Source organism: Rhinolophus ferrumequinum, chromosome 6, assembly GCF_004115265.2.
Source record: "Rhinolophus ferrumequinum isolate MPI-CBG mRhiFer1 chromosome 6, mRhiFer1_v1.p, whole genome shotgun sequence".
In the NCBI taxonomy this organism is placed as follows: Eukaryota; Metazoa; Chordata; class Mammalia; order Chiroptera; family Rhinolophidae; genus Rhinolophus; species Rhinolophus ferrumequinum.
The window spans coordinates 100,493,990-100,508,701 of NC_046289.1; the positions used below are offsets into that span (position 1 = coordinate 100,493,990).

Here is a 14,712-nt window from a genome sequence, read left to right on the forward strand (position 1 = left end):
GGAAAGAAGATTGAAATCTTACGTTTTTTTTTTTCCTCCTGCTTATGTATCTTGCATCTGCTCATTATTGGTTCAGAAAATACTAATAACAATTTGTTAAAGCAAGTTGTTCATCTCATGACTACTTGTAATCTGGTTCTGAATAATTTTTATTATTAGGCCCTTAAAAATTCCAGTCCAAATCAGCAAAAGCTCCCTAGGAAAGTAAACAGGTGCCTTAAATATATACCAAATTGTAGCTCATGCATTTGACAATATGCTATATATATGCATTAATATTCATTAATTTTTGGTTCTTTCATGTCAGTGTCTGGCTGATGAAGTTCAAATGACTAATAACCTGTGGAAAATAAAAAGATACGTTCATAGTTGACTTGGAAATTTAGTTGAACCATGAGCTATAATTTTTGAGTTTTTTTTAAGAAGCAAAAGAAAAGGAACATGATGTTAGTTACGTAAGTACTTTTCATACCGTTAACATTATATTGTGACTAGGGCAGATTGGCTGTTATGGCGACATTTCAAATTCTGGGCTTTGGGTATGAGTTCTGGGAAAATTTTGAGAGAGCAAGAATGCTATATACTCATAAGGTTCAGTGCTACAGTTGAACCACTGCTTGAATTGCTAGCAAATGGAACTGTTAGGAGGAAAGGAAATGGCATGTATAGCAAAACTTTTCCCTAGAGAAGAAAAAAGTCACTCATCTTTATAAGGTAATTATTTTGGAGGTAGTAATTTACAGTTTGAGGATATTATGAACTGTTGATCTTTAAAACACATAATATGTGGGTTACAGGGTAAGTATGAAAGCAGTTTTTATAGCATCCAGTCTTGTTACAGTGACTTAGAATATACATTTTGAAAGAATAAGATTTCTTTCTTCTAACCTTTTAGAATTTAAATGTTCCAAGTTCATGCCATTTATTATGTAAGTGTTTTATTGAGTCTAAATGCTATGTCAGTTATTCTGACTATTCAAACAAGGTTTTTTTTTTCCTGTTAGCGTTTGGAATGTTAAGGAACAAATGCTAAGTATTGGATGTTTATTTGGTTTTAGAGGCAGTTTCTTTAAAGATGTTTTTAATTAAACAAGCGATAGAGGAATAATATCTCAGAAGAAATCAAACAGTATAGCAATATATAGAAAAAGGAGGCAAATTCCTCCTGCATATTTCTCCCTCTATTTGTTTCTCTCCCAGGGGTAATTACTGCAGTTAGCTTGATATCTTTCCATATCTTTCATTCTGTGTGTACTTGTGTATGTGTGTGTAGTTTTATTTTGTGTATTTTTACCATATTGCATACATTGTTCTGCATTCTGTTCTCTACCCCAATATGGAACATGTCTTCTCCTGTCAGAACATATAGTTCTGTCTCATTTTTAACTGCTACATAGAGTTGCTACATAGAGTTTAGCATAGAGTTGTTGTAGTTTAAGTTGCTCCATTAAAAAAAAAAAATTAAAAACAGTGTTCTTGCACTTAACCTTAGTACGAATTTAGCACTTTTAACCTGGGAACAGTAAGACCCTTTGGTTTCTTGAACTTTGTTTTCTCAGTAGGCAGAACACATTAAATTCTTCATCAAAACTGTGAGTGGAAGCAAAATTAGTTAATTCATAGATTGTTTTAACTTCTTTTAAGAATGCTTGGATTGTGTTGCACTATTTTAGGCATGTGACTTAATGCAATTGAAACTGAGTTATGGTTACATCACTGAGTTCCCACTTGCAGTCGGAAAGAAGGGAAATCATTAGTTTTCTGTAGTGAGACAGGGCGGGTAAAAGCAGCTTATATGCAGGCTATCTAGATCTTACAGAAGGAGCATCCATACAGCTAGGAGCCCTTTTTTTTTCTATTCAGTATTAGATCCTCTGCGCCTCCCATTGTGCCTAGCGTGACAGAGACATAACTAGTACGTAGGCATGATTGTGGGCACTCATGCCATGGACATGAAAGACTTCAATCTTTGAGCCATGAGTTGAAAATTACCCGGCAGTTAAGGCTGCAGAGATTGGCCTTAAATTGCACTGGTGTTTGTATATCCATCAATCTGAGCTCTTAAGCCCATTGATAAATTATCAGAAATTTGAGTTGTTTTGCTCTCTTGCTATGTTTTACTTTCTTTTACAAACAGTGTTTCTCTCTTTTTCAGGTGGATTAACATTATTTAAGTTATTAACTAAGTTACTTAGGGAACTTTGGCCAAACTACTCAGAATTAGTAGTTTTAGTATGTTTTCCATCAGTGGTTTCTATTTTAATTATTTCCCTATTTAGGATGCTTCCTGTTTGTAGTTCAGCTTAGGGACCATTTTCTGGGTGTCTACTTTGTGACAGGCCTAATGCTAGTGCTGGGGGTACAACGATGAGTAAAGTGTGGTTCTCACTCTCCTGCATGTCAGTTCCCAGAGGCGAATATAAGAAGAAGAGAGCATGAGTGCCCCACGGCAAGGGTGATCATAGCGTGTATGCTGGACCATACTCTTGTGCTTTGGTGTTATCTTGGCCGTTCTTAAAATTGAGACAGTCTGTAGGCCCAGAGTTTCAAGTGTCTCTAATGCTTTGTCACACTTCATATTCTGGCATTATTGTCTTTGGAGAACTTGCAAGTAAATAACCAGTTTTTAGTATGTGTGTGGTGTTCTCTCCTCCCTCTTTCAACTTCTTGGGCGTGAGCTACTCTGTCAGGGGAAAGAACTGGGAACCATCTTAGGCTTAGCTTCCACGCTCTGCTGGAAAAAGAACTCTTCCTCCATAATCGTTTCTTTTGTTGTTGTTTGTTATCTTTTTTCCTGTGTAAGTATGAACACTGATACTAACAATGTGAAGAGATGGCAAAATTTGGGATCCTCTGTAGTGATTTCTTTCCCCTGAGGAAAGTGATCCCAGTCTCTGTATGTTTGTCCTTTTCATTTCTCCCTCTAGGCACTTGCAGGTGGGCACCGTTAGGTCCGGCTGAGCCAGGAACTGAGCTGTCGTCCATGTTGCTTTTCACCTCACGTTGGCAGCAGCGTGGGCAGCAGTTTGGTGTGGTGACGTGGGGTTCTCAAGTTGTAGTTGAAAACATTTAGCGTTCATGCCATTCAGAATAAATGGCATCACATCTTTTAGCTCACATCTTTTCTTTTCACCCTTAATTTAGGATGGTGCCAGCATCCTTTCCTCTTGTGTTTGGAGCTGGCCTTTATTGGTCCTTAGAGACCTGTATTTCTGTCCCATTAGAATGTAAGCTCCCTGAGTGTAGGGCCTCGCCTTTACAGGTGTTCCCGCACTCAGACTAGTACCTGGCATAGAGCAGCCTGGCGGGAAGGGTTTTTGAATGCGCAGTGTGTGAGCAGCCCTGCCCAGAAGACTGCGGGGAGCTTTAATGCACAGATGTGGTTTCAGAACAAGGGGTTGTATTTCTTGTGTGAAGCTCGGTGAGTCCATGTGGCCCAGCCCAGCCCTGTGGGGCTGGGCTGCCTCATAACTACCATTTTTGGTAGGGTTACTAAGAAGACTCCTACTGCTCATCTTACCCAAGGATAAGGAGAGAGGCTCTAAATGGTCTTCTTCTGGGCCTGTGGGCTGGGATCCAAGGTCTCTATGACATTACACTAAAATCCGGGGGAGCGGTGAACCCTCACAGTCTAGGGAGCCTTTCGGGTACGTCCTGCAAAGGCAAAATTCTTACCTGTTTGGTCGTGGCATCATGCAGAGTCCCTGGCATTCCCAGGGCACCTGTCACCAGGTCATGCCTCAGGAAAGCTGAGAGGTAGTTTGACGTTGTGTTTAAGAGCTGGGGGTCTGCAACCAGGCCTTCTTGTTGGAACTGATACTGCCATTTCCCTTATCTGTGATCTGCAGCAAATTACTTGTGTCGCAGTTCCCTCATCTGTAAAATGGGAATAAAATAGTACCTAATTTGTAATATCATTGGAGGATTAACATAGGCAAAGGGTTTAGAGCACGCCTGGTATATAGTACCAGTGCTGAATAAACATTAACAGTTCTTTGGTACAGAGAAAATTCATACATCTTTTCCTCATTTTCATTCTAATGTGTTTTCCTGAGAAGGGGGAGAAGGCACAGAGGAAAGGCTGATGTTCTGAGAATTTCGCACAATCCTGCACAGGAGGTGTGTGCAGGTGTATGGAAGCCCATGGGGGTCCATGGAGGTGTGTTGAGCATATGGTGGCACCATATCATAAGCTTCTAATGCCCTCATCTGTTACCACATGTCAGGTGGGAAACAGGTGGAAAACCTTTGATCTGTAGAGCTCTTAATTATCTCCAGAGCAGGCCATGCTCATGTGACAGTGTCATGGTTTCAGTACTGAAGTACTTAAAAGTTCCAGAATTGCTGCTGGGAATGTAAACCTTTCTTCTTCAGCATCCCTCCTGCTTGTACTTCTATAGTTGACTGACTGATGCCCCACTTCCCACACAGCTACCCAGATAGCTCTGACTACTGAAATAATCAGGTATTTTGTTGTCATTACACAACTTGTTGCTGTGTTATTGCATGTGTGGAATTTTTACTATTACCTGGGTTTGAATCCCAGTTCTGCCAAGCTTCAGTTTATTTGTCCAATGGGATAAAGTATCTACCTCATAGGATTATTTTAAGGATTAATGACTCCAAAACACTAAGGCTAGTGCCTGGCATGCAGTAAATCTCAAATATTAGTTGTAAAGTTAATATATTTGTTGTCGTTTTTCCATATTTCAAATCAGCAGTGAAATATAAACTTGCACAAAAGTCCTTATTTCTGCTTGGAACTGGAAGATGAAATGAAATGTAGCAGCTCTCTTCACACACGTGTTGGAAACTCCCTGTTGCAGTGAAGATTTTACTATCTTCAAGGGCATACAGGGATGCTGGGATATGGTAAACCTTGAAATTGGCTATTCTGGTCTTCTGGTATTCCACCTCCTTTCTGCCCAAATGTTGCAGCCCATATTTCCATCACACACTCTCCTTGTGGCTTTTCCAATATAATTGCAGTAACGTACTTTGTATTCTGTCCTTAAATTTGAGGCTACAATTAGGAACTACATTCTGTGCTTTTGGTAGCAGTGTTCTGTAACGGCCTATGAGATAATTACACTGATTGCAACATACACAGTTTTATGTATAACTACCAGTTTATCAAATACTGTTCACTTATCACTCCTAGATTTGTTACATTTCCTTTTCTTTAATTTGAAAAACATCCTGCTTGATAGGTGGTATCATCTCCCATGTACAAATGAGAAAACTGAGGCTCAGAAAGGTTAAATAATTTGCCTAAGGTTGCACAGCTATTTAGTGACAGACAGAATTGTTTCATTCCACAGCTTTTTTTTCTTTCAGAATAAGAAAGCTGAATCCCAAAGTTATGGTCAATTTTTTTCCCTAGAGAAACTTATAAATGGTATGGCACATACAGAGAATAGGCCAAAAAAAGGCAAATAGGTGGAAAGAAGGTGTGAAGAAGGTTAAATTGATAAATGTGGACCGACTATAAAAGATAGGAGGCAGCAAATATTCAAAGTGCTTCTGGTATTGAAACGATTCATAGGAGGAAGTTGTCCTGTCTAATGGAAGAGTTTTTTTGGTAGTGTCACTTTTTAACTTGGAGATTCAGAATTCAAACTTTCAAATATATCTAGAAGAGAGGGTGAATATAATATTATCAGTGGAAAGGAAAGTGTAGCAATGTTATGTGTATTTAATGGAAAAATGATCAAGATGAAATATTAAAAATATATTGGCTAGGTGGGGGTTTGGTGTAGATATGGTTCAGAGAAGGTTAATTGCAAATATTTTTTTGATTCGGGGAGAGAAGATTCAGATAAGCATTCTGGAGTTTGTTGCTATTGTATTAAATTATATCTGTCTAGAAATGAGATCCCAGTGTGATGCTTCTGTCTTTTATTTGGAATTTGTTTAAGCAGGGGGTAAGGAAGTAAACACTGAATAACTACAACTATCTGAGGAGGTATTTGTAATACCCTAAAAGATTTAGATAGGAATTTCATTTAGCTGTCTGTCAGCATATCATATCTGTCACTCTGAGGCCTACCTTAGTTATAATATTTAACATTTTTATGTGTTTAGGCCCCTCCAAGGGGCTCAAGTTCTGCGTCTTCAGCTTGCCTATGATCCAGTTGCGTACACCAAGACAGGCTAAGTGTTCCCTCGTGCCAACACGCATTTCCACAGGGTACACTGGCTTTCCCTCCTTTCTCCAACAACCGGCTCTTTGGTTTCTGAGTTTGTCAGGAAGGTCTTCATCTACCTGGTTGCTCAGGTCCTAGCTGCCTTCCCTTTGGACTCATCGACTCCATCTTTGTATTTTGTTAAGTCTTCCTTTAGAATGTATAGTTTGTCCCTTTCTCTTCATCACTACTGTTGGAATTTTTTCCTTTTTTCACTATATAGGAAGAGAGAATTGTTTCTTGTTTTTTGAGTATTCCTATAAGGCTTTCCAGGTGATTTTTGAAAGACATTTTCCTGGATACTGACATTTCTTTTCTTCTTCTTTTAGTTATTTAACCTTAGTTTTGCTGCCAGAGTATGCCGCTGGAGACTTAGCTCCCTACTGGAACCATAAGTTTCAATTCTGCTAATAGAGGAGATAATATGCATTAGTTAGGGTTGGCCCAAGAGAAGTGGAAAACATCAGCTGTTAACAGGTAATAAAATCACTTTCCATATGTGATCGTTTTAAATCTGAACAACAAATTCATCTGTTTTGCCTTAAACAAAAGGTAAGATGTGTGAAGACACATATTTGCAACCTACTATGAGGACATTTTTACCCTACAACGTGAAGCTTCTACCTTTTATTTGGAGTTTGAGGCCGAGCTAATTATACTTACACCTGGGCAGTGCACATGCAGTCACCTGAGAGATGGTAGAGTGCATGGTAGTTCATTGTTTTAAAAGCGTGTTTCTCCCTGAGGAAGGTGGGGTTCAGCAGCGCCGGCGGCGCTTCCTTTCATCCGCTCTGCTCCTGACTCCACTGTTGCCCTCGCCGAGGAACAAGGCGCTCAGGAAGCCGCGTGGAAGCCATGGCCTTTAAAGATACCGGAAAGACAGCCAGCTATGCGACCAGCGGTGGTGAGACTCATTGAATTAGAATGACTCTAACCAGCATGCGACAGAAAATCCTTGGAGAAGGTGTGTGCTGCTGACTGGATCAGAGGTGCAAGGGAAAAGAATCTCAAAGCGGAAGGAAGGACTTGTTCGGATGCCTTCCAAGACTACGAGAATCTCTACAAGAAAAACTCCATGGAGAAGGTTCTAAGACTAGGGATCGTTTTCAGATGAGGATCCACAGCAATTCAGTGGCTTACTTGCACAGTCCTTCTGAGCTTGTTAAGCAGGTTACTCCATCAGGACTGAGCCGGGAGTCCAGGTTGAAGTCACCATTGCAGATGCTTGAATCAACGTTTTTAATAAATTGACTATCAGTTTTGTTAAAAAAAAAAAAGTGTTGATGTGGTTTTTTTTTTTCTCCCAGGAAGAATGAATTTTATAATTTATCAATTTAAAGGGACAAATGTTTTTGTATAACAGATCATCAGGAATGTAATCAGGCTTTAATGGCAACTTTCTTGTGGGGAGTACTAAAAGGGGGCAGATAATTTCTATTGGAGACTTAGTCATTCTATGTGGAGAACAGAGAAACAGTTCAGAAGAGCATTAGGAGTGTTTACTAATTGTAAATCTCTCCTTCCGTTCAGTCGGTCCCGTTTTTGTTTTATTGAGGGTTTCTTTTGCTGTGCAGAAGCTTTTTAGTTTGATGTAGTCCCATTCCTTTATTTTTGCTTTTACTTTTCTACCCCTCTGAGACCAAGGTCCATAAGTTTAGTACCTATGTTTTCTTCTATGTATTTTTGTTTTTGTTTCAGGTCTTATTCCTTTAATCCATTTTGAGTTAATTTTTGTGTGTGTTATCAGCCGTGTAGTTCTATTCTTTTGCATGTGACTTTCCAGTTTTCCCAGCACCATTTATTGAAGAGACTTTTCTTTCTCCATTGTATGTTTTTGGCTTCTTTGTTGAAAATTAGTTGTCCATATGTGTGTGGGCTTATTTCTGGGCTCTCGGATTTGTTCCGTTGGTTTGTGTGTCTGTTTTTCTGGCAGTGCCATACTGTTCTGATTACTGTAGCTTTTGTAGTACAAGCTGAAGTCAGGGAGTGTAATACCTCTGGCTTTGTTCTTTTTTTCTCAGGATTGCTTTGGCTATTTCGAGTCCTTTGTGATTCCGTACAAGTTTGAGGATTTTTTTTTTTTTTGTTCTATTACTGTGAAAAATGCGATTGGGATTTTGGTGGCGATTGCATTAAATCTCTATATTGCTTTAGATAACATGGTTATTTTAACAATGTTAATTCTTCCAATCCATGAACAAGGAACATCTTTCCATTTCTTTATATCTCCTTCAATTTCTTTCAACAATGTCTTGTGGTTTTTACTGTATAGTTGTTTACTTCCTTTATTATATTCATTCCTAGGTCTTTTATCCTTTTTTTGTTGCAGTGGTAAATGAGATTGTTTTCTTCATTGCTTTTTCTCATATTTCATTGTTAGTATATAGTAACGCAATTGATTTTTGTATGTTGATTTTATATCCTGCAACTTTACTGTATTTGTTTATTGTTTCTAATTGTCTTTTGGTGGAGTCTTTGGGGTTTTCTATATATAGAATCATGTCATCTGTAAATAGTGACAGCTACTTTTTCTGCTTTTTTAAAAAAAAATTTCAGTTACAGTTGACCTACAGTATTGTATTTCAGGTGTACAACATAGTGATTAGACACTTCTATAGTTTACAGAGTGATCACTCCGGTAGATCTAGCACCCATCTGGCACTGTACATAGTTATGACAGTATTATTATTATTATTATTATTTTTAAGATTACATAAATTTCTTTAAAGAGAAGGACATGGGTTTTAACACCAAGTCAAGTAAAAAAGAAGGGTAAAGCCACAGCTGCCCAGCGAGGCTTCCATTCCCACTGCGTGGAGGTCACTCGAGCAGAGCCGTGGGCTCAGGGGCCAGGCGGCCGGGCCCCCAGCACAGCTGTTTCCTTTCATTTGAGGAACCTTTCATTTGAGGCAGCACCACTTCATCTGAGCTAAAGAGACCGGTAACTACTGACAGCTTCAATGCGTCTGGCTGTACTTGGGGCACTGGTTGAAATTTAAATCTCAGGGCTTTCATCCCCAAAAATTTCAAAGGAGGCTTTGCTTTGTTTAGCTGTACCATCTCTGCTTCTCTGTTGGTTTTTAATCCATTTGTTTCCTTCTCTGTCTTTACAATTTGGGCATTTCCGAGTGGTTATCCTGAGTCGTCACTGGGGAGCCAGGGGAGAGAGTGCATGGGGAGCCATGTGCCCCTGCCTTCATTTCTGGAACTGGATGTGGTGAGGGGCCTTTAGTAAACGGTTGGGCCTTAAAAACAGTGCAAGTCTGCACTGAAGATAGGTCTGCCCAGGAGACGAGCCTGCGTGGAGAGGGGTCTGCGTGGAGATGGGGAGGGGAGGTGGCAGGCGACAGTGCTGGGCCGGCTGAAGGCGTCAGAGCCCCACCCAGGAACAAAGGGCAGGACTTCACGTTGTAAGGTAGAACGACAGGCCCGCAGGTGGCAGGCAGCAGCCCTGCCCCTCCCACGGCACCCAGACACCCAGCATGGTTCCCAGTCAGGTCGCCTTGGGCCACGCTCCTGATGCCTGACCCCCACACTGCCCTGACCTCGCTGAGGCACCCAAGCCTTTGCCGCCATCGACACTAAGAAGCCACTGCTAGTGTGGAGGGAGGGCAGGCCGGCCACAAGCACGGATGCAGAGATCGTACCTCCAGCATGACCACACAGATCTGCTTGACACACTGGATGATGGCGTCGGGGGTCCCAGAGATGGTCACCGCCCGCTCCGTGGAATTGGGCAGCATGTCCCCGGCCACCTGGACCTGGGCACCTGTGGACTCCCTGATCTCCTTGATCTTGGAGCCGCCTTTGCTGATAAGGGAGCTGCACTGGCTGGCAGGGACCACCAGCCTCAGTGTCACGGGGGCTTGCTGGTGGCGGGGCTGTTGCTCATGGAGTTGATGTCCTCCTCAAACTTGCAGGCGATCATGGCGAAGGCCTTGAAGATGGCGTCGGTTGGGCCTGTGATGGTCACGATTCTCTCTGGGCAGTTTTCCTCCGAGATGTTGATCCTGGTACCACTCTCTTCACGCATCTTTTTCACAGTCTCTCCTTTCTTCTCGATGATGCTTCCAACTTCCTTTCCATGCATCAGCAGGTGGATTGTCAGGGTCACATTCAGGCCACCTCCTGAGACCTTGGTCTCCATCTTCCTCCCAAAATGCAGTTGGGGGTGGTGGCTTAAGGTGCTGAGGATGCCGTGAGGAAGGACAGATGGGGCCCAGAAGGTGTCACCTTCCCCCATAACCCCATAAGCAGGCTCTAGGAGTCAGAGCAGATCCATAGACACCAACGTTCAGACTTGTTGGAGCTTAGAGCATCGTACCGAAGCGGTGATTCACGGAAGGCCTGTTGTGGCGCCCACCTGCCAGAAACCGTACCTGGGCTGGCCGGTGGGAGGCTGGGGCGGGGTCAGGGGTGGGGACGGGGAGATCCCCGTGGCGACGGCGGAGCCTGAAGTCTGAGGAGACTGAGGCGACTCAGGCGACTGAGGCGGCGGTAGGAGCTCCTCGCACTCTATGACAGTATTATTGACAATATTCCCCATGCTGTACTTTACATCCCCGTGACTATTTTTAAACTGGCAATTTGTACTTCTTAATCCCTTAACGTTTTTAACCAATCTCCCAACCCCCCTTCCATCTGGCAACCCTCAGTTATTTGTCAGTATCTATGACTTTGTGTTTTTGTTTGTTCCTTTATTTTATTTATTTTTTAGACTCCACATATAAGTGACATCATGGCATTTTTTTTTTCTCTGTTTGACATATTTCACTTAGTATAATACCCTCTAGGTCCATCCATGTTGGCTCAAATGACAAGATTTCATTTTTTACGGCTGAGTAATTTTCCATCATATAAATGTACCACATCTTCTTCATTCATCTATGAGTGGACACTTAGGTTGCTACCATATCTTGTCTATTGTAAATAGTACTGCAGTGAACATAGGGGTGCATATATCTTTTTGAATTAGTTTTTTGGATTTCTTCAAATAAACATCCAGAAGTAAAATTGCTGGGTCATATGGTAGTTCTATTTTTAAGTTTTTGAGGAACCTCCATACTGTTTTCCATAGCAGCTGCACCAATTTGCAATCCCACCAACAGTGCACAAGGGTTCCCTTTTCTCCACATCTTCATCAACACTTGTTGTTTGTTGATTTATGGATGATGGCCATTCTGACAGGAGTGAGGTGGTGTCTCATTGTGGTTTTTATTTGCATTTCCCTTATGATTAGTGAGGATGGGCATCTTTTCATACGTCTATTGGCCATCTGAATGTCCTCTTTGCAGAAATGTCTATTCAGGTCCTCTGCCCATTTTTTAATCAGGTTGTTTGTTGTTTGGTGTTAAGTGGTGTGAATTACAAATTTTGGCTGTTAACCCCTTATCATTGGCGAATATCTTCTCCCATTTAGTAGGTTGTCTTTTTGTTTTGTTGATGGTTTCTTTCCCTGTGCAAAACCTTTTTAATTTAATGTAATCACGTTTAGTTTTTGTTTTCTTTCCATTACCCGAGGAGGCATTAAAAAAAAAAATTGCTAGCAGTGATCTGAAAGAGTAAACTGCCTATCTGTTTCTTTCAGGTTGTTCAAGGTGTTGGCATATAATCGATCATAGTATTTTCTTATAATCCTTTGTATTTCTGTGGTGTTCTTCACTTCTCTTTCTATCTAATTTTATTTATTTGGGCCCTCTCTTTTCCTTGATGAATCTAGCTAAAGATTTATCAACTTGTTTGTTTTAAAAGAACTAGCTCTTTGTTTCATTGATCTTTTCTATTGTGTTTTTTTTACTCTATTTCATTTATTTCCACTTTAATCTTTATTATTTCCTTTCCTGCACTCACTTTGGGATTTTTTGTTTGTTTGTTTGTTTTATTTCTAGTTCCTTTAGGTGTCAGGCTAGATTGTTTATTTGAAATTTTTCTTATTTCTACAGGTAGGCCTGTGTTGCTATGAATTTACCTCTTAGAACTCCTTGGGTGTGTCCCATAGATTTCAGTCATTGTGTTTTCATTTTCATTTGTCTTGTTCTCTTTTGATTTCTTCCTTGATCTCATTGTTAACTCATTCATTATTTAGTAGCACATTACATAGCTTCCACTTGTTTGTGTGTTTTCCAGTTTTCTTTTTGTGATTGATTTCTAGTTTCATACCACTGTGATCGGAAAAGATGCTTGATATGATTTCAGTCTTCTTAAATTTATTGAACTTGTTTTGTGGCTTAACATGTGGTCTATCCTGGAAAATGTTCCATGTGGACTTGAAAAGAGTATATATTCTACTTTTGGATGAAATGTTCTAAAAATAGTAAGTCCATTTGGTCTGATGTGTTATTTAATGTCGCTGTTTCCTTGTTGATTTTCTGTCTGCATGACCTGTCCAGTGATGTCAATGGGGTGTTAAAGTCCCCTACCATTATTGTATTATTGTGCGCTCTCCCTTTATGTGCATTAATATTTGCTTTATATGTTTAGGAACTCCCATGTTGTGCACGAAGATATTTCCAAGAGTTATATCCTCTTGTTGGATTGGTTCCTTTATCATTATTAAATGCCCTTCTTTGTCTATTGTTACAGCCTTTATTTTAAAGTGTATTTTGTCTGTTGTAAGTATTGTTAACTCAGGAATGTTTTATTGTTGTTGTTTTAGTTTTCATTTGAATATCTTTTTTTAATCCATTTACTTTCAGTCTGTATGTGTCTTTCAATCTCAAGTGGGTCACTTGTAGGCAGCTTATGTATGGACCTTTTTTAAAAAATAATTTATTCAGCCTCTCTTTTTTAATTGGAGCATTTAGTCTATTTGCATATAAAGTAATTGTTGATGCATTTGTAGATATTGCCATTTTATTAATTGTTTTTTGATTGTTTTTGTAGTTCTTTTCTGTTTTCCTATACTCTTATTTTCATCTCTTGTATGTTGATGACTTTCTATAGTGTTATGTTTGGTTTTCTTTCTCTTTTTTTCTCGCAAGTCTTGTATATATTTTTGGTTTTTGGTTACCATGTGCTTTATATATACGAAGCTATGTTTATAGCAATCTGTTTTAAGTGGATGATCACTAAATGTTCAAATACATTTTAAAATCACTACAATTTTTCCTCATCCCTTCCACGTGTATTTTTTTTTTTACTCATTTTTACTTCATTTGTTAGTGTGTGTTTGTCCCTTAATTCATTGTTGTAATTACACATTATCTTGCTATTTTTGTTTTTTAACCTTTGTACTGTCTTTATAATTGGTGGAGCCACTACTTGTTTACAAAGTGTTTGCCTTTGTCAGTACTTTTGTTGTTTCTGTATTTTCTTAATTCATATTTTTTAATCTTTTCTATTTAAAGAAGTTGCTTTACCATTTTTTGTATTACTGCCTTAGAGGTATTAAACTCTTTTAGTGTGTGTGTGTGTGTGTGTTTGTGTGTGCACGCGCGCGCTTCTGGGAAACTGTTTATCTCTGATTCTAAATGGTAGCGTTGTTGTTTAGAGTAATCTTGCTTGTAGGTTTTTTCCTTTCATTAGTTTGAATATTTTATGTCATTCCCTTTATTTTTTACTTAAAGTTTATTGGGGTGACAATTGTTAGTAAAGTTACATAGATTTCAGGTGTACAATTCTGTATTACATCATCTATAAATCCCACTGTGTGTTCACCACCCAGAGTCAGTTCTCCTTCCATCACCATATATTTCATCCCCCTTACCCTCATCTACCACCCCCCACCCCCCTTACCCTCTGGTAACCACTAAACTATTGTCTGTGTCTATGAGTTTTTGTTTCTCATTTGTTTGTCTTATTCTTTTGTTGTTTTTGGTTCATATACCACTTATCAGTGAAATCATATGGTTCTCTGCTTTTTCTGTCTGACTTGTTTCGCTTAGCATTATATTCTCAAGATCCATCCATGTTGTCACAAATGGTCATATTTCATCTTTTCTTACCGCCGAATAGCATTCCATTGTGTATATATACCACAACTTCTTTATCCATTCATCTGTCGAAGGACATTTTGGTTGTTTCCACGTTTTGGCCACCGTAAACAAAGCTGCAATGAACATTGGAGTACACGTGTCTTTATGTGTAGATGTTTTCAGATTTTTGGGGTAGATACCCAGGAGAGGGATTGCTGGGTCATATGGTAATTCTATTCAAAATTTTTGAGGAACCTCCACACTGCCTTCCATAGCGGCTGCACCAGTCTGCATTCCCACCAACAGTGTATGAGGGTTCCTTTTTCTCCACAGCCTCTCCAACACTTGTTACTATTTGTCTTGTTGATGATAGCCATTCTGACTGGGGTGAGGTGATATCTCATTGTGGTTTTTATGTGCATTTCTCTGATGATTAGTGATGTTGAGCATTTTTTCATATGTCTCTTTGCTATTTGTGTGTCCTCTTTGGAGAAATGCCTCTTCAGGTCCTCTGCCCATTTTTCAATTGGGTTGTTTGTTTTTCTGTTGTTGAGTTTCATGAGTTCCTTGCATATTTTGGATATTAGCCCCTTATCTGAAGCATTATTTGCAAA

The 14,712-nt window shown here is 39.8% G+C and overlaps 2 protein-coding genes across 8 annotated transcripts in view; one reads left to right on the plus strand and one right to left on the minus strand.

Annotated features, from left to right (window-relative positions):
* PEAK1 (pseudopodium enriched atypical kinase 1) overlaps window positions 1-14,712 on the plus strand; it is a 346,940-nt gene that overhangs the window by 20,316 nt on the left and 311,912 nt on the right. The window lies entirely within an intron of this gene.
* On the minus strand, window positions 9,767-10,428 carry LOC117023240 (poly(rC)-binding protein 3-like). Its single transcript, XM_033107661.1, is given in 2 exon segments — window positions 9,767-10,044; window positions 10,047-10,428. Coding segments are annotated over 2 exon segments (660 nt in total).